General features: G+C 41.5%; 1 protein-coding gene across 4 annotated transcripts in view; it reads left to right on the forward strand.

Moving 5' to 3' along the window:
* The first annotated feature begins 524 nt into the window (after positions 1–524).
* KHDRBS3 (KH RNA binding domain containing, signal transduction associated 3) overlaps positions 525–13,162 on the forward strand; it is a 95,260-nt gene continuing 82,622 nt past the window's right edge. For 2 of the 4 annotated variants that reach the window (XR_008731378.1, XM_055704910.1), the window contains exon 1: positions 526–1,074. Coding sequence is in view for 3 of the 4 variants with exons in the window: in XM_055704910.1 (XP_055560885.1) it covers positions 987–1,074 (88 nt within the window). In the remaining variant the exon portion in view is untranslated. Of the gene's footprint in view, positions 1,075–13,162 lie in introns of all 4 variants that reach the window. The other 2 variants (XM_055704909.1, XM_055704907.1) reach the window with 2 other exon arrangements.

Raw genomic sequence — 13,162 nt, forward strand, 5'->3', positions numbered from 1 at the left:
GCGAGCGCCGCGCCCCCTCGCCAGGCGAAGCTCTCCCCTCAGGCCGAGCGCCCGCCAGCCGCCGGCGCCGGTGAGGCGTTCGCGGCTCCCGGAGGGGAACAGCGCCAGGCCTCCTCTCAGGAGAAGGTCTCGTTGTGCGTTCTAACCGCAGATCCCGCTCCGCGGCTCGCCGGAGCCCTCGGAGCCGCTCCCCGTCAGGCGCCGCTGTGTGAACGTTACCTCAGCGCCGCCCCCGCCCGGCACTAGCGCCATTGCCACACCGGTGGCGGCGCGGAGGGGCGGGAGGGCGCGGGAGGCGGGGAGAGCAGCCACCAATCCGAAGCTGCAGCCCACCCCTAACTGACAAGTCACAGCACCCAATAGGAGTCTTCACTCGAGTAGGCGAGGCGACAGGGAGGGAGGCTCTACTCTCACCGCCCATTGGGAGGAGCCGAGGGGTGGGGCAGCATCCCGGGGCGGGGCTCGGTGGGCAGGGGCAAGGCTCCGGGGGTTGGGGGCTTGGCCTCAGTGGAGGTATTTAAACCTGGCGCGGACGGTTCTCTCGCTCAGTCGGCGCGGCGCCGCTGGAGGTGTGGGTGTGCGGTGTGCGCCGGCCCCCTCACGGGCTCCCTTTTCTTCTACGCGCGCGTGTGTGCAGTAGGCTGAGGCGGGGGCCCGTCCCGCCTGGGTCAGCGCTCCGGGGGCGCGTCTCTTCCTCCTTCACTCGCTCCGGCCCCGTGCGCTTCCGCAGAGGGATTTCTCCGCGCCCCTTGTCCGGTGTGGGGGGTCGGCCCCCGACCCGCGCCCCTTCCCTCCCCGCTGCCTGCCGGGGGCTTGCGGCGCTTCCTTCTGGATGCGTCCCCGCAGCCCCGGGCGGGAGGCGGCCGGGGGGAAGCGCTGCCTCCAAGGATTTACCGCCGCCTGGGACTCGGACCTGCGCCGCCGCCCCCTTCCCCGCGGGGGTACCCGGCGCCCCGGCTCCGCTGCCGCTCCAGGCCGCCGCCGCCATGGATGAGAAGTACCTGCCCGAGCTGATGGCGGAGAAGGACTCTTTGGACCCGTCCTTCACCCACGCCCTGAGGCTGGTCAACCAAGGTGAGGACCGGCGGGGGCGGAGCGGGGCCGCTTCGTCCAGCCGTGGGGACGAGCCGGAGTTAGCGGCGGCCGCCGAGGATGCTCAGGCAGGGGGTTAACTCCTAGTTTTGCACCGCTTGGTGGGTTGTTGGTTTTTTCTGTGGTCAGGCTGCTGGTGTTTAGCGCCTCCTTCCCCTGGCTGAGCTGCGCGGAGGGGCCGGGGGGTCCTGCCCCCCCCCCGCCCCGGTGCCCGCCGCTCCGGCAGGCCCCGCTTCTCCCAGCAGCAGCAGCCGGACTGCCTGCCCAGATACCTGTTCCTTCACAGGTGCTGTTCCGTTTTCCGATAGCGAGGGCACGCTCGCTGCTGTGAGTTATAAATTATTCGGAGTTGAATTGCTGTGTAGAACGGCTGGGGTCTTCTGTGCTCTGCTTGGGATTTAAGTCGATTAAAAACCCCAAATGGTTTTGCTGTTTTACACCGCTAGCGTGTTTCCGAACAGTAAATACGGCTTATTGTCTGCGGATGCGGGAGCCTTTTTAAAAAGAAGCCTACAACCAATGCCCTTTCGTAGGAACTTTTGGCTCTGTAACTTAAATATTAGGGAACCGACAGTACGTTTTGATAAATCCTTTAACAACCCAGAAGCATGTTTTCTTTTGCGGTTATGTAACTCCAACTAATAAATGATTCCTACCCCTTCTGTGTGTGACATGTCGGGTATGCTTTAGTGCTAGCTCTTTGTTTCAGTGATGCTATACTGAATAAAAAAGTAATCAGTGTGACTTACGGTATGATGTAATGTAAACTTGGAAATACTGTATAATTGGCAGGTGAGTTCCAAGTACAGATCTGGAGAGACAAAGACTTGATACAGTGCTTGGCATGGTCAAGTGACATAAGTTATGATTTGATTTTTCTAATATAACTTAAAGACAGCCAGAATGATTGTATCTTCAATTGAAGCGATTACGAAGCCATGCTGGTGGACTTTGCTTCCTATAACAGGAATAGGTCTAAATCAATGTGGCCTCTTTTAATGCACTGTTGTACTTTTCGATGTGTAATAGGCTGCGAATGCCGATCTCTCAATCGGGAGCATCAACTATTGTCTGCAGCAGTCTGGAGTCAGGGGTAGCTGTCGCAGCTTCAGCTGTGGAATGTGTGTGCCATGTGATTTGTAGCTGTGTCCTTGGATGGTTGGTATTTTGCATTTTTTCCCAACTTTGTAAAAATTGCACTGTTGGTGGTGGAAGAATGAGAATTGTGTTAATAAATAGATATTGGCATTGTTTGCTGTAAATAGAAATATTGCTAAAACTTAGCTTGAAGGTTGAGAAATCAGGCTCTAAATTAGTGAAATTCCTCTCCAGACAGGGAAGGAAGGATCTCTTTTGCATATGTAAGTTATTTTTGGAAGTTACAGAAGTATGCTATTTATTATTTTACGAACCACTTACAGAAATAGATATGTCTGTGGCTGTTATCAAAACTGTGATTCCTTGGAACTATGATACTTTCTGAGGTTCTCATTTCAATGAGAAATTAGAGGACAGACAAGCTTTTGCATGCTTTTAACACAATATTCGATATCTGCATATGTACAGCTCCAAAAAGAAATTATATTGTCAGTGAAAAATTGAATGTAGATGGACATGGATCCAACCTCTTTTTTCTAGTATGTCCCTAGATATTTTGCTTGCTTTGAAAGTGAAGTCTTGCATTACATCTGAAGTATTTCACTTCTTGAACATACAAAATTAAACAGGGTGACTGATTGGCTGTGGTTGAAAATGCAAGTTTGTATAATCCTGATTTGAAATGGGTATTTCGGGCAGTTGTAGAGTCACCAAAGACCAAATAAGATGAAGTAACTGTAATAAAAGTAGGAAATCTATGACTTCAGGAAGGGCTGGTTTACAAACCCAGTCTGTCATGATGCTATCAGTGGCTTTTTTCTAAATTGCAACAATTCTGTGCTGTTAAATGAAGGCAATTATTAGTGGAGATGTGTTTGTAATAGTTCTGGCTTGTACTTCATATATTAGGTCCATTGAGTTCCTTCTATGATAGTTTACTAAGCAGGTAAATGAAATGGCTGATCTAATGTTTTTAAAGTGGGTTTGTTTAGCCCTTCAAATTAGAATGAAACATGTTTCTAAGTTTGGCTTCTTCCAAGCATATGTGAGAATGTCTTAGCAAGGGTTTTAAGTGCTTAAAATAACAATCTTAATTATGTAATAGCATTTTGAGGCCTTAATAGTATTGCATTTACTATCTGTATTTAAACATAAATACTGTAGATCAGCCAGTTTCCTTCAGAAACTCAAGATTGACTAGTAAGAATTGTACGGTTCAATTAATAAATCCTTCTGAGGTGTTGGAGGAATTGAAGTGTATATACTAGAAACTTGCCAACAAATTTCTAACCATGTTGAAATTTGTTTTCTAGGGAAAAGTCCTGTGACTAGACTTCCAAAATCTCTTAATTATAGTTCTGAAATGGAAGTAGACACATTTGCATATTATGCTTATAATTACAAAGTGTAATTTGGGTGCACACAAATTGCATAATTCTAAATGATACAGGAAAAAAGTGGAGCTTGACATGCTTTGAGTTCCAGGGTAGCCTCTGAGTTGAAAAAGAACAATGTGGAGATAACTTAAGAACCTGCAAGAGTACTTTTGTGGCCAGTGTTGCGGATCTATCTTTCAGAATTAAGAGATGACAGCATCTTTTATTTGCCCTAATAAAACCTTGGTTTAAGCATTTGGAAAGCATTAAAATCATAAATCGGGATCCTTCACTGTTCTGTGTAGCACATGGAAGTGCTGATTTTTCTTGTTAAACTCTGCTCAACTATTGACAACCTGTCTATTTGGGACACAAATATAAACCCTAGTGCTTAAATTTTGCTTTAAGCAGTCATTGAAACATTCAGCTTCTCCCCTTAGAACAGTAGGAATCCTTTGCAGCAGGCTAGACTATGCTTTGCTCTAAGATGATTTACTTGTATACTGAACATTAAGTCCTCTTAAAAAGGGGTATTTTTATCTGTAAATCTTTAAATATGTTAGATATTAGAAGTAGATCTATTTTGCATGTGTTGTAAGGTGACCATGCTAATAGGATTAATTTGTAGCTGGTACCAGATAATGGGAACTGGAATGTTATTCCCAATTATTATCTTAGTTTCTGTAATTAAAGAACCTTGGGGAAGGTGAGCTTCTGTGAAGAAGCAAAAGCTCAGTGCATGTGTGTCTGTATTTCTCCTATTTGCAGCTCTTAGGTGCTCATCTTTATGTAAAATCTGAAAAATAATTTTGTATGTTGAAGTGATGTTTGTTCTGAAATCAGGTTTGTTTATCACTGCAAGGCGCTAAGCAGCTTTACTTTTCAATCTTAGAGCTTTATTTTGAAGGCTGACTGCACTTGGGGTTGTATATAAATGTTGGTAAATGTGCAAGTGCAATGTTGATTGTCCTAACTTGGTTCACAAGTGATGCTGTAAAAAATACTGGGAGATCTGTAAGAGAAATACTTTTCACAACTATGGATATTACTGATTTATGACAATTTTTTTATGAATGTTGGGTAAAACTCTGTGAAACTGCAATGGAAGAAGCTGACTAAATAAAACATGTTGATTCCAGACATGTTTTGTAACAGGGGAAACATTAAAGCGAGTGCATGGCACTTGTTTGATTCGTGTAATGTTAAATATTTAGGCGAGAGCCCTGTAATTGAAGTTAGGGTAGCTGAAATCCTTGTCAGAAGGCAGTGAGTTTGAAAGACAACTTTTACTTGTGTAGACTGTGGAATTCTTTCTTAAAAGCTCATTTTATCTACTTTGAGATCTGAGGTAGCCTCTTAAACTGAGGCTTCCTTTAAATTGCCAACTGGATGATGTACAGGAGTAACAAGCCTTCCTATCAGTAGATGGCTGTATGTGCTAGCTGTATACAGAATGACTTCACTGAGCCATGTGTCAGTAGTGATCAATAGAGGCTTGCTGTTTCTTGTGTCACATTTTGAGTAGGAGTTCAACAACTGGTGATCAGTACCTTCCTAAATATTGGGGAAACTGGAGTGTGAAGAAGAGTTGCTGACTTTTTGCGTTGTGGAGGATATTAACTGTGATTCTTTAGCAGGTAAGGGATAGCTTCGTAGAAATGATTGAAGTAGGAACTTAATTTATAAAGTTTACATAGCTGTTACTGATTTTTTTTATCTGTCTTGGTATGCAAAGGCTTGAGTGCTTAGCAGGGTTTTTAATTTTTCATAAATTCTAATTTTCACAACTCTAAAAGGACGTACTTGATTGTGAAGTGCCCTATATATGCTGTGATATAAATGATCAGTTTGCTACTTAATAACTCTTCTCTCTGAGGACAGGTGTTTCATGGCATGGAACAGGCATGTGTGGTGCTGCTCTTGCCCGGTCCCTAATGGTGTTACATGTGCTCTGCTGCTGTGTAACCTCAGACTTTTCTTTATTTCTCATTATAGTCTCGATCATATAAGCAACACTTGAAACAAGTATACTGCTTTTAGAGGCTAGTAAAACACTTTATGAAGGTCATAGGTGTTTTGTAAAGCAGATACAACTTAAAGCTGATGGGGTTTTAAGACTACTTGGATTATCCTATTGATTTGAATGAAATAGTAATTTTTTTAATATGCCCTTCAGACAGATTTTTTTTTTCAGATAGAAGGTCACTCAGTTCTTTTCTTAGTGGTTAACTGGGAAGAAGAAACCCCTGTTGTCGTCTAGTAATCAGACTTCAAAACAGTATGAAAATGTGGGGGAGGAATTGGTTATTTGGCAGGCTCAGTGCGATGAGAAATGTAGGTGACAGTAATAGGAGTGGATATGGTGTGACAGTAGCACCATAAAAGCAGGGAAGGCTGACTTTGGTTCTATTACTTTTCATGCTGTTTTAAGGAAATATTAATAAGATTTGAAGTGAAGAAGGGATTTTTCAGTGATTGTCCCTCATTTCTCAGCCTTCCTTCAGGAACACTTCAGAAGTTCACATTTTTCTAATGGTTGCTCTTTGCTTTAACTGCAGTGAAACGATTTTGGAAAAAATCATAGGACTTGTTAACAAGTAGATTCCAGTCTTGGTCTCTGAAAAGGCTGGGGAAGTGATTTATCAGGTATTCCAGTCATGTTAACAGGGCTGCTGTGAAATGCAGCTGAAGATAATCATACACACTTCACCCTTGGCTCATCTTCTCTGAAGCATGTCTGTAGCCTGCAGCCACTCACTGATGATCACATAGAGTCTGAAGCTGACTCCTAATTCACTTGCACACTTACTTTGGCAGTCAATGAGGAAGATCGAGTTTAAAGGTTTCAAATTTAGACTGACATGGTTTGTCACTTTCAATAGTTTTTGACACTAGCCATGCAAATTAAAACTGTAACCTTCTGAGTACTTATTTACTGGAGGAATCGGAGAGAAGGTCGCAGCACTGAATGGCTGCTCTTCTGGCCTGTGGCTTGTTTGGCTTAACTTGCTTGTACTTAAATCTATGCAACTGTTCTGCCCTCTGAGTTCTCTCCCCCTCCCCCCCCCTCCCTTTGACTTCAAGTATAATTAAGAAAAAAAAGAATCTAGTATGTGCTTGGATTTGAAAGAATTGGGTATTGAAGTTCAGAGTTGGGTAGCCTCTCTCAAGTATCCAGTGTGGTACTGCATGACTGTTCAGTTAGTATTTAGCAGTTTCAGTAAAAAGCATGTTTAAATGGATTAACTGGTAACTGACACACCTAATATTTTATGGTGAATTAACTGACTGTTCTTAGCTGAGCTCTGCAGGAGTCTGGCAAGCTTAATGTTTACATTATTAATACTGCTTTTCAAATAGAAAATGATAAAGGACAGGACACTTACACTGAGTGGAGTATCTTGATAAAGTGGGGTTGCCTACCCCCTGAGACCTGGAAAGGTGTCTCACCTCATGGTGAGGAGGTCATAGTTCTGGGAATCACTTTAAAGCATGTATTGATAGCAGAGTAGTGACTCCTGAGTACAACACTAGCTAGAAAATTAACATCTAAGGTCATAAAGGGCGTATGGACTATGGAATCTTATTTTCTTGTGACATTCTAGGTATGGAAGTCTCTGTCTTAATCTTTGAGAAGAACATGGAGAAAATACAATGCTTTGCAACCTTGAGAAGGTCTGTAGGGCTGTTGCTAGTCTGACTGGCTTGTGAAAGTGATCATTAACCTATGGTTTGGGTGCTTTACTGCCTTCAGAAGGTAAATAAAAGTACTAAGAGGCCTTTTAAACTGATGAAATGTCATGCCAAAAAGTGCAGATGAAAAAAAGCACAGTGCTCTAACAATGGATGACTAACTTTTAAATCAAATATAAGAACTGGTAGATTTTGCATTTCTTGACATCTTCAATACAGCATAAGATGCATTTATGGACATTTGATGTTGACTAAATTGTTAGGCCCTTTACTGAACTGTCAATGACTTCGGATATACACTAGATGTAGGCTGGCTGTTTCTGTCAAGGGGCAAATTATAAAGTAGCAACTGGAGAGGTAGAATGGAGAAACATTTTAAGCTGAGAAAGCTGTATTTTTGAGTGTCTCAACAGCTGAGCAGTGTATGCTTTCTTCTTTGTGTTTATCCTATCTTAAAATACTCCCTTGCTTGAACGCAGCTTTGTTATATTTATCACTTACTGTTCTTCAGTTTTGTGCTGTCATTTTTTATCTTTATTGTAAAGGTAAAAATTAATGAGAAACTAGAAAGTTAAATGGATTCCCTTCCTTCCTGTTCTCTGCTTCCAGTTGCTGTTTTGTTGGCTGCCTTCCATTTCTTATTTTGATGTGTTTATCAGGCTTAAGGCTTCAGGTAGTAGCTCAACAGCAAACAAATGTCAGTTTAATTCTTGTAGACTGTAAATCTTTGGGTTTTTTGGCCTGTATAGGTGTGTTTATATGTCTGTATTTTCTAGGAATTTCTTAACAACTGGAAACCTAAAAGATTAGATATCATATTAGTAAACCTATTGTTCTTTCACTTAATCCAAGAGAAAATTGGTTATAACTGCTGCTGTGCTGATCTTGGTGTAATGTAGTGACAATGAAAATCTGAAGTTGCAAATCCTTTGAGGATGCACTGATTTTCTTCAACTTTATTAATCTATTTGGATTGTACAAACGGAATAGTCAGTAGAGGAAGATGCCTTTTTGTGGACAAGACAGAAGTCAAAATAGCTTCTGTTGCTCTGATACTGCTAGTGTTTACTGATTGCTTGGGCAGTAAGTGCACCTGTAGTCTCTTACTGCCTCTTATCTAGTCACAGTACCCTGGAATGCAGATATTTTCAAAAGCAAAAAGTACTAGATATCTTCAGCCAATTTTTCCTGCTGCTTTAGGATAATAATGATGTCTTGAAAAGACTTAGAAATGGGAGGACTACTTTTAATGTAGTCATTCTTCATTTCCTGTGACATTTTTTTTTCCAGTTACTGATAATGGACAAAAGTTTGTTACTGGTTATTTTTGATCTGCCCTAATTAACTAGAGGTGGCAATGAAGCACCAATCTTGATGTGTCTTTGGTCAGCAGCCCAGTTTCTGATCTCTGAGATCAGATCCTCTGTATCTGAGGGTTAAGGAGCTTCTTATTTCTCCTGCTACCAAGCAGGAATCATGTGCTCCTGTGTATGGAGACTTGAGTGATACAGCTCTACGGGATAAACCAGTGAATAAAAAAAGCACCCTTCTGCCTACTTCTGAACTAATGATAAATTCCACTTTTGCAAATGCAAAAAACACTAAGGCCTGTCATGTCTGTTTGTTCTTTCATGGCTTTTTGTTATGGGTAATTATGTCTATACTTCTGGAGTTCCGAGGAGAACAGGTTCTTCTTTCAGACTTGCTTTAACACAGTTGGAGTACAATGTTTGTGGTCTGTTTGTGCAGTCATGGAAGTTCAGAAGCTTAGAGTGGTTTTTCACTTTACTAATTATATGGCTGTTTCATGACCACTTCTCAGCCTGCTTTTGTTTTTTAGGATCCAGAAGTTTTAATTTCCAGGAAGTAGTGTCACAGCTGAGTTTTCTTTTTTACAGGGGTTCCTCAAAACTGTTGTGGTAGAAGAGTTACTCAGTGAAAGAGTTTCTTACTAATGGCTTGACTCAGTTTCTCTGTTGAAATTCTGATGTGTGTGGAGGAGCTAATAGACCTTGCTTTCTGCTTCACAGCAGATAGGTTGCAGTGATATCTTTAGCTCTAGTTAATACTTGCTGCTTTTCTAGAGATACCCTAACTATACCCTAGGCAGACTAGTCTGCAAGGTGAAATACGGCACCTTAGTACCAAGTCTTAGGGCTGGAAAGGACTATTGTGGTCTAACTTGTCTTTTGTAACACAAATTTGTCTTAAAGATTCTTCTCACTTATCATATACCCTTGACCTTTTTATTACACCATGTATCCATGGTCTGGAAAAATGATTAGGTTTTTATTGGCCTACTGTATAAAAGCATACAAGGGAAGATTTATCACATTTTTAAAGCTTACTGTATCTGTTCTTCAGACTTTTTTCTCAGGCACTTGGTCTTCACGGAAGTCTGTTAATACTGTGTGAAACAAATGCTGGCCATTATGTAAGTGTAGTCACATAAAATGCTTGTGAGGGAATTGATGACCTTCTAAAACTTCTGCCAGCCTTATTTTTTCTGTGAATTTGGGGGTCTTGTACAACTATGAAGTATTAATATGAGCACACTCTGGGAAGAGTGGAAGTATTCCACAATGGGTTTTCCTGTAAGATACTTTGATAGAGCATCCTAAATACAGCTATGCTGAAATTTTGAAGACATAATTTACTCACAAAGGTTTGAGTGCTGTGTCTGTGTTGGGAAACTCTATTGTATTATGGTTGGTCATGAAGTATTAGAGAAATCATGTGATTTTTAATTTTGTGTGGAGCTTTTTCTGAAGGGCTTTGTGGACAGTTTTTTAGAATTACTTAAAACACAACACAGCCCATGCTTTCAGTGTGACATCCCTATGACTGCAGTGCTGGTGCTGTACCCGCAGTGGGTGCTGGTGCTTGGCTGAGCCGGCCGTACCAGGGCTCCTGGGGGGTGGCATTGTGGTGGAGGCAAAAAGAAAGCCTGGAGCTGCTTTTGTGGGAGCTGCATGAGTGCTGTGCACCATCAGTGTTGGCTTCTCACAATAATTCTTGCAGCTAGGTCTGTTCTGTCTGCATCTTAAAACAGAGGTACCTCCTGAAAGCCAGTATGTAGTTAACTGAGGCTTATTCCTATTTCATCAATATTGCTTTTCATGTAGCTTCACTATGTGAATATAAAAAATTGATGCCTAAAGTGTAAAGGCTTTAATTGGTAACTGGCCTGCTTGAAACTCTCTCTGGTTGCATCTTTCTGTTCATCCATCTCATAGGTATTTCTTCAGTGCTCATACCTTGATCACAAGCTTAGGCTCCAATACAGACCGAATGCTGCAGCTGTAACAGAACTGAATTACCTTTGGACACAGGGTTTCCAGCTACAATTAGAGATACGGATGGGACCTGAAACAGCTTTGCCTGTGCTGTTCTTTTGACACATACTTGAACTAGTAAGACTGTTGTCAGTCAAGTCAATTTGATAAGTGAGTGAAGCTTTGAAAAAAACACTTTGCCAGGCTTTTAAACTTCAGGCTCTTCGACCTTCACACTATCAGCTGATTAAATGGAGAATGCAGGGAAACTACCATAATATTTATAAACTATTTGTTCATATATGCACTTAAAGAATTTACAAATCCACTGAAATAATAAGCAGTTTGGAATACTAAGTAATGGTGCAATATAAGGTTAATTAAAAATGTATATTTTATTATCACGTAAGTGGCAAGTAGCTGGTTGTGAGATCAGCTCTACAAAGAACTCTAGACAAATTATCCTTTGTAAATTAATGCCCTAATAGAGGACAATGGGTATTATCTCTTTAACCAATAAATCAGTTTCTTTAGAACTCAGTAGCATGCTGACATAATGTATTTTCTGAGTGGCTTGTAGGTTCTCAAGGCACCGATCCCTTATTTTTGTCAATCTACTGAAAGCAATGATGGAAGCTTTCAGTGGCTGGCTGTCTAGGCTAGAAGGCTACCTGTTATGATGGCTTGCATGAAGATGATGCTGAGAAGTTAGTGACTCTAGGCACTAACTGAAGGTACTTGGCTGGCTGGATAGCTTCCTGCTTGGTCTTTCTGCTGTTGCAAACAGTGAAATAGAAAAAAATGAATCTGAAACTTTTCTTTCCCACTTGGATGAAGTAGGATGTAAAACTATAGGTTTCATTCTATACAGTACTTTCAGAATCCTTTGCTTAATATGTTTGTATTGGAGTAAAACCTGTCTAGAGCTCAAACCTGTAGCTTGTTTGTATTGGAGTAAAACCTGTCTAGAGCTCAAACCTGTAGCTTGTAGTGAGTAAATTTTTCAGAAGTACTCATTATTTATAAGTCTGTGCAAATGATGCAAATCATGTAGGTTTCTTGTCAGCATTTGTATGATGTAGTTTTGGGCACCTCATTTGGAAGGTTTTGGTACTGTTGACAGATCTGAGATAGGAAGTTTTTCTGTGGAGTCATCTGAAAAGAGTTGAGTGCAGAGAACGCAGGAGATGCTGTCCAGTTATTCCCATTCAGCATGTTGAAACATGGCTGTGCATACTTGTCAGTAATGGATGTCAAGCTGTGTTGAAACCCTTCATTTTATTGATGACTAATTAGCTATTTGAGCCGTATCAATTATAGTCAATCCGTGTTTGGAAATAACCCCTTTTCCCTCTTCACCTTACAGTATTTCATCCTCAAGACCTCTATTCTGACATGGGAGAAATTTTTACACTTAACTAATTGAAATCCCAGCAGAACAGTGAATGCAATTTCAAGCTAGGCCACGAAATGAAGAAATAAAGAGCAGATGGCCCCTTCAGAAAAATAGATTAAAGAGAATAGATGCTCCTGGCCAGCTATGTAGTTAATCCCTTGCTTCTTGTCAAGAGGTACTGCCAATAGGTAATTATGCAAGGGTAAAATGAAAGCTGTACAAATTTAGTACAAAAAAGCTTTTCCTCATTCCCAGCTCTGATTTATTGTCATGTTCATATTTTTAAGACACAGCTATAGTAAATTGGAATAGTAACCTGTTAAATTAGTTGTATGTTGCTTCAGAAAGGGATGCTACAAAAGAGATCCTGGGAATGTAGCTCCATTTCTAGTCGGTGAAGATTCATTTCAGCATTTATGGTATGTTCTTGCTCTGTGAAACACTGGGTCTTTTAACCCTCATGTCAAATTTGGTAGAGGTATTTGTTGGCTGTATTTCTCTTGATGGCTTGAGGAAGAATTAACTTCTTTCTTGGTATATGTTTTCCAGATTTTTTTAGTGGACAGTCAGATCTTTTCCAGTTAAGCACCTTTATTTCTTGGATTTATTCAGAGCAGGACATTCCAGCATTTTAGGTGGTTATTCTGTTTGTAACCACTTAAGTCATTCCTGCAGTTGCTCTAAAATCAATGAATCAAGACGGGGAAGTGAAATTTGAAACTTAATATACACATGAACCATTCCTTAGGAATACACGTTCACAGGATGGTAAGTACCCATTATGACACTTTTGGTCTCTTGTTCTTCCCAAATGCACTTTTATGCTTTGCTTCTCTCTAGTAGCAAGGAGTGATAGTCTGCTGTATTCAGTGGTTATTGTTGTCTCAGCTGTCTTCTTCTGGGTACCCAGAACCTCAGTTTCTTAGGCAGCTGCACCTTTTTAAATGCATCCCCATTGTCTTCTGCCACATCTAGAAAGTTAACTTGATTCTATGATTTTGGAAAGCCGAGCATCAGGAGTCTTTCCCATATAGAAGGAATTCAGACATCGCTGAACCAAGAGATAATGGCACTTCAGGGTTCTGGTGTTGGCAGTTTTCTTACTGTTTTTTGACAGACAAGTGATGATGGAGCAGTAACTTGAACATACGGGATTACAAAGGCCAGTGGGGAGCAGGCAGGGCAGGTGGCTGTGGTTAGAGCAGCTCTTGCATTTTCCCTAGTGCTACTCA

This window comes from Falco cherrug, chromosome 3 (genome assembly GCF_023634085.1).
Source record: "Falco cherrug isolate bFalChe1 chromosome 3, bFalChe1.pri, whole genome shotgun sequence".
Taxonomy (NCBI): Eukaryota; Metazoa; Chordata; class Aves; order Falconiformes; family Falconidae; genus Falco; species Falco cherrug.